The 16,940-nt window shown below is 43.7% G+C and overlaps 1 protein-coding gene across 2 annotated transcripts in view; it reads left to right on the top strand.

Annotated features, from left to right (window-relative positions):
- Positions 1–1,126: 1,126 nt before the first annotated feature.
- The window catches only part of gstcd (glutathione S-transferase, C-terminal domain containing), a 269,292-nt gene continuing 253,478 nt past the window's right edge, over positions 1,127–16,940 (top strand). The window contains exon 1 of one of the 2 annotated variants that reach the window (XR_004565227.1): positions 1,127–1,588. Coding sequence is in view for 1 of the 2 variants with exons in the window: in XM_034188250.1 (XP_034044141.1) it covers positions 1,184–1,588 (405 nt within the window). In the remaining variant the exon portion in view is untranslated. The remainder of the gene's footprint in view (positions 1,589–16,940) is intronic. The other variant, XM_034188250.1, reaches the window with a different exon arrangement.

Here is a 16,940-nt window from a genome sequence, read left to right as displayed (position 1 = left end):
ATTCGACGGATTACTTTCTTTTTCTACACTTATACCACCAGCTTGGAGACATGTATTCGCATATTTAAAGAGAACACACTAGATTACAGTACAGTGAAATTTTTCCCACCTTTTTTCCTTCCACTCCCTTATCTTTTTTGTAATTAAATTTTATTGACATATCAAATAAAAAAAAAAAAAAAATAGCGACATTTTAACAAACTTTGGTAACAGTGAAGCAACATAAGGGAGCACTTAGAATCATACAACAGTTGAAAAGAAAGAAAAATAAAACAAAATAATTGCAATGCAAGGGGTTCACATTGTCCTTTAGGTGTTTTCGTATATTTTAAAGAGTTCTTATAATTCAATTTTTTTTTTAAAGAAAGTAAAATTGGGGGTGTGCATTCTGTTTTTGTATCTGAAGAACTTGGCTGAACATAAAATGTCACTGACACAGAGCTCATCTTTTTTGTTTCCTAAAATCAGACCAAATGTTATGACATCTCTTGAGAGAGAAACTGGTGATGATGGAATTTTTTTTCTTTCAGCCATTTTTGAATATCAACTTAGAAACAATGAACTTTCTCACATGAGAAAAATACCTGGTCAGTGGTTTGTTTATCATCTTCAATATTAAAGCATAACCTCAGTAATTCTTTAGATGGGTAGATGTTATTCATAATTAAAGTGTTTATTTTGGCTTAGAGCGTATGGGGAAAGTAAGATATATATATAGTTCTCAGTTTGGCAATTGATTTTTAAACAAATTTATTTAAAATATATATTTTTTTTGCATCGAGGGAATAAATTCTCTGTGAAACACTTTCTAATTAAAGAGTTACTGCACTTCCTGCCCCGGATTAAAGTTCCCCGGAGTGACAGTATGGGCAGTTGTGATTGTATACTTTGTTGTGTCGTTATGTTTTTGATAAGAAACACAAATTTTCATCATCATCATCATCATCATCTTCTTTTTCTTCACCTCCCTTATCTCCCCATTTCAGACTCCGTTAATGCGTCACACCCTAACAGTTGGTGGCGGTAATGCGCCGTGTCGGCTTGCAAACCAACAAAGACTCGATAGAAGAAGAAGAAGATAACGCGGTTTCAGCCACTTGTGTTGTTGCCTTTTAACGCCGTATTTTAACCATTTCGAAGCGCCTGTAACTTTGTTGTTTACGTTCCACAGCACTGTTTAACCATGAAGCAGCAGCAGCAGTCCTCCCTCTATCTAGAAGTTGTGTCCCAGACGGAGGAGCCGTGTTTGCCCCTCCACACCTCCATCGTGCTGTTCCTCCTCTCCTACTGCGAGTGCGACTCTTTCACTGTGCTTCTGGTCTGTAACAAGTCTGACAGCTGTCAGGCAGCGAGAAGACTTGTTCCCGAGTCTTTAGACGTGTCTGTCATCGAGGCGGACGAGCTTCCGCAGCTTCTGAGGGGCTGCCGGCTGCCTGTGGTTCTGGATCGGGCTCAGACTCTCTGCCGGGCCGGACTGGCTGTGGTTCTGCGGCACATAATCAATCAAACCCTGCAGGCTGAGCCCAACAGAAACCACATGCTGTCACTGCTGGGCTTCAAGAAGACCTGCCTGAAGGCGTGTGCTGAGGTTAGTCACCATAAACAGTCTGTGTGCCTGCTAACAGGGAAGCAGACTTTAAAAAATTGGGGTGCAAGGGGTCACAACAACCCTGCTCTTGGAGATCACGTGCCTTCTAACCTGCTCCACCCACTGTTAATAAAGCCAGGTGTGCTCAGCCAATCACATGCAGACTTTACTAATCAACTGTGGTTTCTGCAGTTCCAAATAAGAAAACTTGCAGGGCAGGTGATCTCCAGGGCGGATTAAACTACATGTGATGCTCTCACTGAATCTGACCAGGAAGCTACTTTCTACTAATATTTCGCCAGGTGATGGTCTAGTGGTTAAGGCGTTGAGCCTGAGACCAGAGGATCCTTGGTTCAAATCACAGCCTGACCGGAAAATCACTAAGTAAGGGCTCTTGGGCAAGGTCCTTAATCCCCAAGTTGTTCCTGGTGTGTAGTGGGTGCCTTGCATGGTAGCACCCTCACATCAGGGTGAATGTGAGGCATTGATGTGTAAAGCACTTTGAGCGTCTAATGCAGATGGGAAAAGTGCTATATAAATGCAGTCCATTTACCATTTCCTAATCGCAGGAACTATAGGTGGAATGGAACCGGAGCAACTGGTAATTGGCTGAATAGATGACATCTGGTGGGTCGTTTTTGCTTACATTACACCCAAAACAAGTATTCATGAGATGATCAGGTCTCACCATTAAAATAATAAAGTTATTTAGCCACTAGTTAAAGCTATAGGTCGGCATTAGAAGCCCCAAACTCTTGACAGAACAGCCACAGAATGGCAGAATGTACCTGGCAGAACCTAGTTGACAACAGAATGGCTTACCCATTCAGCCTATAGATGGTAGCAGTGTACAACACTAAGTTTGTGCTTTGAACATGACGGGACCTCCTGCTTTGTATGATAACATTTTATTACTGTTACATTATCTTGAGATTGGCTATCAATGCACAGAGCTTGGGAGGTAGGGGCATAGTAAGGCCCTGTTCTGTCAAACGTTCCATCAATTGTATCAGCTGGTGATTGGCAAAACTCTATTGTACCTGCATTAATGGTAAATGTCCACCAGGTGGAGATATTGTTTTATTTCAAGATCCTTGAGTATAGGCTGCTGTGGGATGCTGTCAGTGATGACTAATGTGAACTATGTTGTCTTAGTCTCATGTCGGTCAAAGTTGTAATTAAAATTAGGGTGGGCCCCAGAAGATTTTCACATTTCAAAGTGGGGCCCAGCATTGTTAAGTTTGGGAATAGCTGGGATAAGCCATATTAAGGTGCAAGTGTAAAGTACATCATTTAAGTTAAAATTTAATATAAAAAAGCAAACTATTTTAACTAAGTAGACTGGATTAGAAAATACCCCCAACTGGTGGCAACAGGTGCTTTCCTATGCCAATATCTTTGCAGGTGAACAAATATCCAAGTCTTTAGATCCCTGGTATTGCTTATCTTGCCATACTGTTGTGAGATTCAGACGCTAACCAGTGATCTAAGGTGACAACTGGATGTCTTTGACACTCTGTGTCTTTGAAGGATCCTTGGAGACCACTGGAATGAGTTTGTATCAAACAAGCAGTTTCTAAGTGAGACTAAAATGATCAGTTATCACTTGCATAGTGAGGGAGTGTCAGCTATGACGTTTTGGCCATGTGGCCCTTTCTCTGTGTATGATTTGACATGCAGGTGCCTGAATGATGAGGATTCCAGTAGCTGGAAAAGGCTAGGGGTATGCCCATGTTTCACCTGGCTGTGGCAGATTGTTATTTTAAAGATGTAGGAGTGGGCCTGTTGTCTGCCTGGATTGTTGTCATCCAGGACCCGGGGCGGTTCTGTGGTGTGGTGGATGTGACAAAGCACAGTATCAGCGGATGCTCCCAGGCTTGACTAAATTGTGGCAACAACAGGGTGCAAATGAGCCTTGGTAGCAGTCAGTGTGTAATTTTAAGGCCTGGTGTAAGAAAGATATATATGTGTGTGTGTATATGTGTGTGTATATGGCATGTCATTGTTTTACATAATTAGACTATTAGCACATTTTCTCACACTGAGGGCAGCAGAACATCACATCAGAAAGTCTGTCAAAGGACATGGTGGTATTCAGTAGTGCCGCAGCTTAAGCCAGAAGGTAGGTGTATGTTAAACTAAAGCACTTACCCAATGGCAGCAGCTTTAACAGGTGGTGTCCAGGGTGTGTAGTGTCCTTTATGATGTTCTTAGGCCTCCTCGCTCACACACTCTGTGTTCTGTGCCTGGCTGCTTTCACAACACGCTGGAAGCTGTGTTTTTCTTTGGTCAGCTTTGTTGCAGCTGCTCTAGAAAGGTGTTATGCAGTTTGTCAAGCTTTTGGGGGAGGTTAGCTTTCCTTCACATGCTCAGAAAATAAAGCAGTTTTTTTGTCTTCCCCACTACCGCTGATGTGTTGTCAGTCCTGGAGGTATCATCTGTAATGGTTACTACCAGAAACCAGAAGCTGATGATTAATTTTACTTCAATTTCTTTTTACAGTACCAACTCACAGCATAAGTTAGCCTAAGCCGAACATTGTTTTTAGTCAGGGGATCTCACACAATCAGGGTTTATACTTTACTCACCACTTGAGCAAGCGCATTGGAAACAATGGTCCAGAAAAACACTCAGGCATTTTTTTAAATAGGAAGAAACCTCAAGCAGACCAGAATCAGTGAGGTGACCATCAGCTTTGGCCATACTAACAATAACAAAATAACAAAATAAAACAAAAGTCCAATGAAGAATTGTCAAATATACAGACAAAGAAGTGTCCCAGTTAAACATCCCTTTACATATGGAGTCCAGTGATCACAACTGGTGGCAACCAAATGTCCCAGTCTTGGAAGGATCTCAGATTGTTGAAACGACAGATTGTAACCCCAAGATGTGTCACAGACATGCAGAAGAGGATCCTTCTGGCCCCGGTGGCTTCTTTTTTGGAAGCTCTTTTTGCACCCTCTGTGTACAGATCTGTGTGGGGTATTGTTGGTAGTTCTGAAGTTGCCAATCTCCTTTTTTTGTGTGTGTGTGTGTGTTTTGGACCGACCTATTGTTGTCACATCATGTTTCCACGTTGTGAAGGTCTTGCATGCTGATTTGTTGTTGTCAAAGATGAGCCCATGGACTGCTGTATCATCTGCAAATTTAATAATGGTTTTTAAGTTGTAGTTGGTTTGGCAATATTCATGGGTGAAGAGTGCACAGAGGAGGAGACTCGGCACACAACCTTGGGTTTTGCTGGTGATCAGAGTGATACTGGGGGATGGGTGCTGCTTTAGGTGGATGAGCGGTGATTTAGTACTCAAGCATGTAGTTTGTCGACTAGCTTGCTCAGTGTGATGGTATTAAATGCTAAGCTGTCGTCAACAAAGAGGATCCTGCCGTAGGTGTCGTGTCCTCCCAGGAGGTAGAAGGCTGTACTGAGAGCCACACAGATAGTGTCCAAGTCAGTTCGGGACAATTGTCAGTTGTTGTCATTTTTATGTTTATTGTAGTGGCCACCCAACCGAGCAGTCTGACATTATTGGACCCTGTTATTGTGTTGCAGCTTGGGGCAACTGTTGAACTGTGATTTGGAGCTATATAAATTAAATTGAATTGCCTGCTGGGCAAACCAGTGTTGGTTTAGATAAGGCAGACAGAATCTCTGTGGGTGAGTAGCAGCCATTCAGAACAGTTTGTCTACTTTAAAAACAGTCATACCACCAGTGACTGGGAAGGGAAAAGATGCCAATGAGACATTGTCCCCATTTCATAGAAACATAATGGGACAATTTCATTCATAATGCCGCCATTGTCAAATATAGTGGCAACAAATTTATAACTTTATTTTTAGTCATGGGGTCTCTGCTAATTTGGCATCGAACGAGCCTGAAGGGAAGCTTGTTCCTGGTTTTTCCATTCATGTTGCAGTGAAAAGTTTGGCTAAATGTTTACCATTTATCTAGGGCTGGTTAAAAAAAAATTCTAAAATGTCATGATGTTTTATTTTTTCAATTTAAATCGACGTTTATTGACTTAAATTGACTTTTTCCAGCCTGATCCTGTCAGATCTCAAAAGCTAAGCAGGATCTGATTAGTACTTGGATGGGAGACCTCTTTGGAACACCAGCGGCTGTGTGTGTTTCTCCAAGTAAAACGAGTTGCTTCAGTAAGGGCATCCGGTGTAAAACGTGTGCCAAATACCAATGTGGATCTGTCTGTATCCGGTGCGGCGACCCTGGCCAAAAAATGGGAGCAGCCAAAGGACAACAACATTTATTTCACTCTTCTAAATGGGACTATACAAATATCATTAGTTATAATCTTTATTGACATGTTAAAATATAAAGTTACACATACACACATACAACATATACAAGTACCATTAATTAATGGTACTGATTTCATATTTCAGGGCCCTTTCACAAATAGTACGAATAAGTACAAATCAGGGCGAATCACAGCAGAACAGCTCGTATGAGCGAACCACGAAAACATTGAGCCGACGGGCAGGCGTGAATGAACCTGCTGTGACAGTTTCGTGCACGTGACGGTGTTGTGCACGAGTGTGCACAAAATCGTCGCAGCAGGAACACAGTGCGAGCAGCTGGAATATGTGTAATCACATCGTGCAGCTGCTGTGGATTAAAAAAAAGAGAAATTACATGCCACCCACAGGATTCAAACCTGTAATGTACAAAAGCTCTGGTTGCCAGCCAGAAACTTTACCACTGTGCTACCATTGCTGTCCTATGAAAGGTGCGGAAAAATGCCTGAAATCAACAAGGACATAAACATATTTTTTTTAAAAAAGAGAAAAAAGCGCTGTGGTAACTGACCAAATGCTGTTTTTTATGGTGTATTTCTGCTGATACGTGACTAAAAGTGGCGTATTTGTCGCTCTGTTGGCTTGTCATATAGTCCTGCGGTGCGCCGCTCACAGGTCACGCGTATCCTGTCAGACAGACGTGACATTCAGATCGCCTGCTGCGTGTCCACATGAACTGACTGTCCGTTTCAACTGGGAACCTGGGGCAGCCTGTCAGTGTGCGCGCTGTCCAGTCCGTCGCAAAAGCGATATATGTTTTTATGCATTTCCACATGAGGACAGCAAGCACACACATACACGTGTCCTTCAAACCATGGTACGTGGTCTGCAGCTGTGATGTCCAGGACCAGAGCAGCTGTTGACTGCCAGCCACGCCCTCGTCTGTTCAGCACACAGACCAAGGTGTCACTCTGTGAGCAGATGAGAGGTGCCTTGCCTGCAGTGGAGCGCACAAACCGCACGCATGTGTTGTGGGGGGAGCCAACACTCTGGCACGCAACATGTGTACTTGGCAACTCCACAGTCATGGGGCACTTAGACAAATTTCACAGCCAGCTTGAAAGTGATCGTCTGCTGACTGTTGTCATGCTAATAGCGCGAATGGCCACACATTTTGTATGTGCCAAGCGAGCGGTCTTAGATGTTTGTGTGTATCACCTGGAATCTGGCCGACACCTGCCGCGAGAGGGTTCAATGGGCTCTCACAGCACACTCTCTGTGTTTCAGCCACTGGTGTGTGAAAATAGTTGTAGCAACAGGTGTACGAGGCGTTAGAGGCAGCTACGATTTTATACGTACGTACTGCATTCGATTCCTGCTTCATGCGCAGTTCAACCACATTCGTACTATGTGTGAAGGGTGACGTTTTAAGTACTGATTGTCGGGTCTACATACCTTTTGCTTTGAGGAAGAGACAACCAGGCAATAAAACAAGTGAGAAAATAGAATTCAATTTAAGCTCGCGAGGAGTGCAGTCAGGCTGTACACCAAGCTACACTAAAGTCTGGCCTGCGCTCCCGCTCTTTTTATTTAGGACTTCCCTACATACAAAGCGGTTATGTCAATAATGTACTGGGCTACATCTTCTCGTGGGGGAGTTACACCTTCCACAGCTGCCTTAACGTCTGCTTGTGTCCAAGTTCGGTACACAAGAATAGTTTTTGGTCCTGACGTATGTGGATTTGCCACATGAATCATTGGATAGACTCCTGATCCACCTGGTTCCTGATCAGCCGGTGGGGCTGATGGTCCAGGTTGATTTTCTTCATCTTTTGGTGTTTTGGATCGTGTTCTCATGACGTGTTGTGTAGGGTCTACATATGATGGGGGTTGTCCCGGTGGTAAATCTGGATAGAGTTTATTCTCCTTTATTTCAGCTCCTGGCTGACTGTGTTTTGTAGTATCCAATTTTACTACCATTTCTACTCTTGGAGCCGCAGTGTTGTGTGGCTGGGGGGGCCTGGCTGCCTTTTTGTTTCTGTCTTTTGTTTTTCCTTCCAGGTGGCTTGCATTTGGGACTGAGTGGCTGTGTAGCTGAGTTTATCAGGACCTCACCCTGATCACCTGAGGCTGATCACCTGCGGCTCGTCAGGACTCACCGCTGTGGTGCATCTACATGGATTGGAACATGGTGGCATTTAAGACTGGAGTACACAGTGTGTATTTGCCAGAGACTCGACCTTGTGACCAGACGGGTGAGATCGTCGTCTCGGGAGCCATCTCATCATCAGTGGATGCAGAGAACGTCCAGGTTTGATGCATGGTCTGTGAAAGAGGAGGGGGTGAGGTCTCACGCTCGTCAGCACACTTCCTGAGGTACGTTAGATTTTGTGACTAACATTTATACAGTCACTAAATGTGGTGTCCCTCACACCTTATTATATTGAGCTGTATGTTGGTCGTGTAATCAGCTTCCACTGCAGTGGAGTTTTGTGAACTGGATGTTCCATGCCTGCAGGGTGGGAAGCTGATTAGTAATCAAGCCAGGAAGTGTTTGCTGTTTGTGCACCTTTGAGCGTTCTCTCTGTGTGTTGAGTGTGGACTCACATAATGATTCCTTCTTTCACAGACTCGGTTTGTCGCGGCCACCTGGGGGGTGTCGGCGGGGTCCTTGGGTCCGAATTGGTTCTGGCTCCGGACCGTTGGCGCTGCTGGGAGCGCACCGCAAAACCACCACGCCAGACCGCGCACTTTTATATTTATCACAGCACTGTTATGTTCATTAAACTCTGTTATCCTTTGTACCGTGCTCTGCTTATTTTATACTGGGTCCTTCAAACGCTGGTCGGTTCTCCGGGCTGCGTCCGACACATAACACGCAGGCCCTGTCTCATTATCTTCTTGTTTGTGAAACATCACGTTCCCCTGCTCCTTCTTATCATTTACTGTTTCTTTCTGTCTTTCCTTTGCTTCTCTAAGGCCCTTCTTTCGTTTCTCAACTTCTCTTTCCCATGCTACAATTTCACCTTGACCTTCTTTTTCTTTCTTTTTTCACTTGTTCCACACTTTTTCTCAATACTGTTCTTTAGTTTAGTTAATGGATGGACTGATGTAAAAGGAGATTGGGATCCTGCAGAGGCAGACCACACTCCATTAGCCCATGATAGTCAGGAATTGGAAGACCGATTGGCCGCACTACTGCTGACAATTAAGCAGAAATACCAGCAGAAGTCAAATTACACAGAAATAAATCGCACAAAACAGAAAGATGATGAACCATTCGAAGACTATCGACATCGAATGGAAAAAGTTTTTAAAGTGCACAGTGGTCCTCTACCACTGAAAAATGATGGCGTGTATGAACAACAATTGAAAAATGCACTCCATGCCAACTCCAGATCAGATATCCGAGCATGGGTAGACAAACACATGATAACGCTCCCAACAGCTGGGTTACAAGAGTATGTAGACCACGCCATACACGCAGAAAGAAATCTGAAAACAAAAAAGGCAGACCCAAAAAGGAAACAGGTGACTACCTTCTATACTGATGAGTCTGAATGGCAGGAAGGCCAAGTTTTTTTTCAAGGCAGAAAATTCGGACCACCTCATGGGCGGGGCCGTTTTAGAGGCCCACCCCGAGGACGTTTTCAATCAAACCCACAAAGGCAATGGAAGCAGGACAGGCAAGGAAATTGGCAGGGCCAAGGCCAGTCAGCTCCTCCAAAGCCCTGGGCTGGAAGGTCAAATGAGTGTTGGGTTTGCGGCAAATTAGGACACTTCGCCAAGGACTGCCCACAAAGAACACAGAATCCACAATGACTAACCGCCCGACAAGCAACATCAACGGGACCTTTAGTCCCTGAGGCAGATCTAAACCTTCAAGATCTGCTGATGAGTGATGTACCTAAACCGGAAGTGACTTTAATAATGAATGGGAAGCATGTTGTTTTCCTATGCGATTCGGGCGCATGTAAAACAACATGTTGCTCATGGCCGGTAGGGTTACAGCCCAGTGATGAGACATTTTGGGTAAGAGCAGCCAATGGGAAGACGTGCTGTCCCTGTGTCCCAACCCGTGTGGATTCGGGACCCAGAAGGGAAGTCATGTTGCATCTCTGTATTGATGATGCCCCAATGTCTGGTTAATCTTCTCGGACGAGATGGTCTAACTGCATTGGGACTGTCTCTAGTGTCGGACAATGGACTGTTGCGAGTAAAACGACAACATCAGCTGCAGGTCTTTACTTTAGGCTCAAACTACGCCCTAAACTGCTACTATTATTATTTTCTGAAGCTACGAGATGCTAGCCCCACCTCTTTTGGTGCATCTGTTCTGTCGTTTGCTAAAACATTGTTGTCTCATCCTGAACAAACACATGAACCGGAAGATCTCCATGTCACATTGTGGTTCAAGAGTACTCCAGGACCGGACGGTAACTATGAGAGCCTCTTGGAGGAAGTAACCCCAACATCTGCAGTAGCAGACTGTATTTACCATGATGGGAAAAATAGAGCTGCAATTGCAGTCTCTCATGTTCCTCCAGAAATTCAGAGATTACATAGGACTGGGACTCCCTTCCATGTGTCCCTCTTCAAACCATATCTCGTGACTTGGCAAAGCCTAGGGTTTATGGTCAAAGAGGGCATAAATGCAACCGATTGGGTTGAATCCCATCCAGGGAGTGGAGAATTTTTTAGTCCTTCCACCGGTCTATTCCGTGTACTCCTTCTCCATAGAACAGATTTGGAAGCAGGGAGTAGTGTTGACCATTGTGATAATCCTCAACAGACAGCATGATCACATTTATTGAATCCAGAGGATGAGCAGAGGTTGGTAGAAGTTCCACCTACCCTCTGGTCCCAAGGACCCTCTGATGTAGGGCTAGTAAAAGGAGCCCTACCAGTGCAAATTAGACCAAAAACGGAATATCGCCCATGTGTCCGGCAGTACCCTTTGAGACCCAATGCAACGGAAGGGATCCGACCGGTAATACAAGATCTATTGAAGGCAGGAGTCTTGATCCCCTGCCCCGATTCACCATGTAACACACCTATCTTTCCGGTAAAAAAGGCCCCTCCCTCCGTAGGCTGGAGAATGGTGCAAGACCTACAAGCTGTCAACAATGCTGTTGTTCAAAGAGCTCCTTGTGTCCCGGATCCGTACACGTTGTTAAATTCGTTGCGACCAGATGCTAAAGTATTTACTGTCGTTGATATTAGTAATGCTTTCTTTTCTGTCCCAGTTGATCCAGACAGCCAGTTCTGGTTCGCTTTCACATACGCAGGACAAAGGTATACATACACACGATTGCCACAAGGATATGCTGAAAGCCCAACCATTTATTCCCAAGTAATGTCAGCTAGTATGGCCAAATTTGTACCACCAGGTGGTAGCCAGATTTTCTTGTACGTAGACGACATTCTGATAGCCTCTAATGACAAAGATACCTGCATCACAGACACTTTGGCCACCTTACATCACGTAGCCAGCGAAGGACATAAGGTCAGCAAGAACAAATTACAGTTGTGGTCCCTGACAGTAAAGTATTTGGGACATGAATTGAGTGCACAAGGACGCACTATTGTGGACGCACTCTCATCTCTGAGTACTCTTGCTTGCCTCTACTGGTGGTTGGCTCTCACTGCGGTATTGTATCACTTCCTGTTCCGGAGCACAGCGGTGTTTTTCTGTATCTGTTAGCTGTTTAATCTGCGCAGTTAGATTGATCTAGTTATCTAGATTACGATTTGTTTCCCAGTGTAATCTTTACGTGCCTTAACTAAAGCACTCCTTCTGCTGAATCACCTCTAAATTATTTACACATTATTCACTTTGCGTGGTTTTAGGAATCCGCTAGCTTAGCGTAGCTACTAGCTCTTAGCCGATTTAGCATGGCGGCTTCTCCTGTCTCTCCCGCACTTTTCTGCTCTGGGTGTGAAATGTTTAGTTATTCCTCGGCCTCCTTTAGCAGTAATGGTACTTGTAATAAGTGTAGCTTATTCGTAGCTTTGGAGGCCAGGCTGGGCGAATTGGAGACTCGGCTCCGCACCGTGGAAAATTCTACAGTTAGCCAGGCCCCTGTAGTCGGTGCGGACCAAGGTAGCTTAGCTGCCGTTAGTTCCCCCCTGGCAGATCCCGAGCAGCCGGGAAAGCAGGCCGACTGGGTGACTGTGAGGAGGAAGCGTAGCCCTAAACAGAAGCCCCGTGTACATCACCAACCCGTTCACATCTCTAACCGTTTTTCCCCACTCGACGACACACCCGCCGAGGATCAAACTCTGGTTATTGGCGACTCTGTTTTGAGAAATGTGAAGTTAGCGACACCAGCAACCATAGTCAATTGTCTTCCGGGGGCCAGAGCAGGCAACATTGAAGGAAATTTGAAACTGCTGGCTAAGGCTAAGCGTAAATTTGGTAAGATTGTAATTCACGTCGGCAGTAATGACACCCGGTTACGCCAATCGGAGGTCACTAAAATTAACATTAATTGGTGTGTAACTTTGCAAAAACAATGTCGGACTCTGTAGTTTTCTCTGGGCCCCTCCCCAATCGGACCGGGAGTGACATGTTTAGCCGCATGTTCTCCTTGAATTGCTGGCTGTCTGAGTGGTGTCCAAAAAATTAGGTGGGCTTCATAGATAATTGGCAAAGCTTCTGTGGAAAACCTGGTCTTGTTAGGAGAGACGGCATCCATCCCACTTTGGATGGAGCAGCTCTCATTTCTAGAAATCTGGCCAATTTTTTTAAATCCTCCAAACCGTGACTATCCAGGGTTGGGACCAGGAAGCAGAGTTGTAGTCTTACACACCTCTGCAGCTTCTCTCCCCCTGCCATCCCCTCATTACCCCATCCCCGTAGAGACGGTGCCTGCTCCCAGACTGCCAATAACCAGCAAAAATCTATTTAAGCATAAAAATTCAAAAAGAAAAAATAATGTAGCACCTTCAACTGCACCACAGACTAAAACAGTTAAATGTGGTCTATTAAACATTAGGTCTCTCTCTTCTAAGTCCCTGTTGGTAAATGATATAATAATTGATCAACATATTGATTTATTCTGCCTTACAGAAACCTGGTTACAGCAGGATGAATATGTTAGTTTAAATGAGTCAACACCCCCGAGTCACACTAACTGTCAGAATGCTCGTAGCACGGGCCGGGGCGGAGGATTAGCAGCAATCTTCCATTCCAGCTTATTAATTAATCAAAAACCCAGACAGAGCTTTAATTCATTTGAAAGCTTGTCTCTTAGTCTTGTCCATCCAAATTGGAAGTCCCAAAAACCAGTTTTATTTGTTATTATCTATCGTCCACCTGGTCGTTACTGTGAGTTTCTCTGTGAATTTTCAGACCTTTTGTCTGACTTAGTGCTTAGCTCAGATAAGATAATTATAGTGGGCGATTTTAACATCCACACAGATGCTGAGAATGACAGCCTCAACACTGCATTTAATCTATTATTAGACTCTATTGGCTTTGCTCAAAAAGTAAATGAGTCCACCCACCACTTTAATCATATCTTAGATCTTGTTCTGACTTATGGTATGGAAATAGAAGACTTAACAGTATTCCCTGAAAACTCCCTTCTGTCTGATCATTTCTTAATAACATTTACATTTACTCTGATGGACTACCCAGCAGTGGGGAATAAGTTTCATTACACTAGAAGTCTTTCAGAAAGCGCTGTAACTAGGTTTAAGGATATGATTCCTTCTTTATGTTCTCTAATGCCATATACCAACACAGTGCAGAGTAGCTACCTAAACTCTGTAAGGGAGATAGTGTCTCGTCAATAGTTTTACATCCTCATTGAAGACAACTTTGGATGCTGTAGCTCCTCTGAAAAAGAGAGCTTTAAATCAGAAGTGTCTGACTCCGTGGTATAACTCACAAACTCGTAGCTTAAAGCAGATAACCCGTAAGTTGGAGAGGAAATGGCGTCTCACTAATTTAGAAGATCTTCACTTAGCCTGGAAAAAGAGTCTGTTGCTCTATAAAAAAGCCCTCCGTAAAGCTAGGACATCTTTCTACTCATCACTAATTGAAGAAAATAAGAACAACCCCAGGTTTCTTTTCAGCACTGTAGCCAGGCTGACAAAGAGTCAGAGCTCTATTGAGCTGAGTATTCCATTAACTTTAACTAGTAATGACTTCATGACTTTCTTTGCTAACAAAATTTTAACTATTAGAGAAAAAATTACTCATAACCATCCCAAAGACGTATCGTTATCTTTGGCTGCTTTCAGTGATGCCGGTATTTGGTTAGACTCTTTCTCTCCGATTGTTCTGTCTGAGTTATTTTCATTAGTTACTTCATCCAAACCATCAACATGTTTATTAGACCCCATTCCTACCAGGCTGCTCAAGGAAGCCCTACCATTATTTAATGCTTCGATCTTAAATATGATCAATCTATCTTTGTTAGTTGGCTATGTACCACAGGCTTTTAAGGTGGCAGTAATTAAACCATTACTTAAAAAGCCATCACTTGACCCAGCTATCTTAGCTAATTATAGGCCAATCTCCAACCTTCCTTTTCTCTCAAAAATTCTTGAAAGGGTAGTTGTAAAACAGCTAACTGATCATCTGCAGAGGAATGGTCTATTTGAAGAGTTTCAGTCAGGTTTTAGAATTCATCATAGTACAGAAACAGCATTAGTGAAGGTTACAAATGATCTTCTTATGGCCTCGGACAGTGGACTCATCTCTGTGCTTGTTCTGTTAGACCTCAGTGCTGCTTTTGATACTGTTGACCATAAAATTTTATTACAGAGATTAGAGCATGCCATAGGTATTAAAGGCACTGCGCTGCGGTGGTTTGAATCATATTTGTCTAATAGATTACAATTTGTTCATGTAAATGGGGAATCTTCTTCACAGACTAAAGTTAATTATGGAGTTCCACAAGGTTCTGTGCTAGGACCAATTTTATTCACTTTATACATGCTTCCCTTAGGCAGTATTATTAGATGGTATCGCTTAAATTTTCATTGTTACGCAGATGATACCCAGCTTTATCTATCCATGAAGCCAGAGGACACACACCAATTAGCTAAACTGCAGGATTGTCTTACAGACATAAAGACATGGATGACCTCTAATTTCCTGCTTTTAAACTCAGATAAAACTGAAGTTATTGTACTTGGCCCCACAAATCTTAGAAACATGGTGTCTAACCAGATCCTTACTCTGGATGGCATTACCCTGACCTCTAGTAATACTGTGAGAAATCTTGGAGTCATTTTTGATCAGGATATGTCATTCAAAGCGCATATTAAACAAATATGTAGGACTGCTTTTTTGCATTTACGTAATATCTCTAAAATCAGAAAGGTCTTGTCTCAGAGTGATGCTGAAAAACTAATTCATGCATTTATTTCCTCTAGGCTGGACTATTGTAATTCATTATTATCAGGTTGTCCTAAAAGTTCCCTAAAAAGCCTTCAGTTAATTCAAAATGCTGCAGCTAGAGTACTGACGGGGACTAGAAGGAGAGAGCATATCTCACCCATATTGGCCTCTCTTCATTGGCTTCCTGTTAATTCTAGAATAGAATTTAAAATTCTTCTTCTTACTTATAAGGTTTTGAATAATCAGGTCCCATCTTATCTTAGGGACCTCGTAGTACCATATCACCCCAATAGAGTGCTTCGCTCTCAGACTGCAGGCTTACTTGTAGTTCCTAGGGTTTGTAAGAGTAGAATGGGAGGCAGAGCCTTCAGCTTTCAGGCTCCTCTCCTGTGGAACCAGCTCCCAATTCAGATCAGGGAGACAGACACCCTCTCTACTTTTAAGATTAGGCTTAAAACTTTCCTTTTTGCTAAAGCTTATAGTTAGGGCTGGATCAGGTGACCCTGAACCATCCCTTAGTTATGCTGCTATAGACGTAGACTGCTGAGGGGTTCCCATGATGCACTTTCTCTTTTTGCTCTGTATGCACCACTCTGCATTTAATCATTAGTGATCGATCTCTGCTCCCCTCCACAGCATGTCTTTTTCCTGGTTCTCTCCCTCAGCCCCAACCAGTCCCAGCAGAAGACTGCCCCTCCCTGAGCCTGGTTCTGCTGGAGGTTTCTTCCTGTTAAAAGGGAGTTTTTCCTTCCCACTGTAGCCAAGTGCTTGCTCACAGGGGGTCGTTTTGACCGTTGGGGTTTTACATAATTATTGTATGGCCTTGCCTTACAATATAAAGCGCCTTGGGGCAACTGTTTGTTGTGATTTGGCGCTATATAAAAAAAATTGATTGATTATTGTTCAAGACAGGAAGACGGCTATTCTCCAGGCACCCAAGCCATTGACAAAAAAGCACATGATGTCCTTTTTAGGCATCACTGGCTACTGCTGTAGCTGGATTCCAGATTATGCGCAAATTACGTCTCCTCTCTTGAAATTAATGTATGACGAAAGTATATCCATGTCAACAGCATTAAAGTGGACCCCAGAGGCGGAAGCGGCATTTGTGCAAATCAAACAAAGTCTGGTGTCTAGCTCGGCTCTAGCCCTACCAAATTATGACAAACCATTTGTTCAAACTGTCGATTGCAAAGGTCATTTTATGACTTCTGTATTGACGCAGCAATATGGAGAAAGGCTTCGCCCGGTTGCCTACTATTCTTCCAAATTAGACAGTGTTGCTTGTGCACTTCCTCCGTGCGTACGTGCAGTAATAGCAGCCTCTGTGGCTATAGAGAGTTCTGCCGGAGTTGTGGTTTTCCATTCATTAATACTAAAAGTACCCCATGCAGTGTCAGCATTGCTGCTACAAACAAATATGACATTTCTGTCTCCAGCACGTCATCTTTGTTGTATGGCTACGCTCCTATCTCAACCCCATTTGACTATTGAACGCTGCACAACATTAAATCCTGCCACACTCTTGCCCATCCCAGTGGATGGAGAACCACATGACTGTGTGGAGGAAGCCCAACGAGTATCTAAATGTAGACCCGATTTAAAAGATACATCTCTTTCAGAGGGCACAGTGGTATTTGTGGACGGCTCCTCAAAGAAAAATCATTTAGGAGAAACGATGACTGGGTACTGATAAGAAGCATCAAGAGGAAACACTGGCACTCACCTAAGTGGGAAGGTCC

This window comes from Thalassophryne amazonica, chromosome 15 (genome assembly GCF_902500255.1).
Source record: "Thalassophryne amazonica chromosome 15, fThaAma1.1, whole genome shotgun sequence".
In the NCBI taxonomy this organism is placed as follows: domain Eukaryota; kingdom Metazoa; phylum Chordata; class Actinopteri; order Batrachoidiformes; family Batrachoididae; genus Thalassophryne; species Thalassophryne amazonica.
This window is presented reverse-complemented; position numbering and strand designations above follow the sequence as displayed.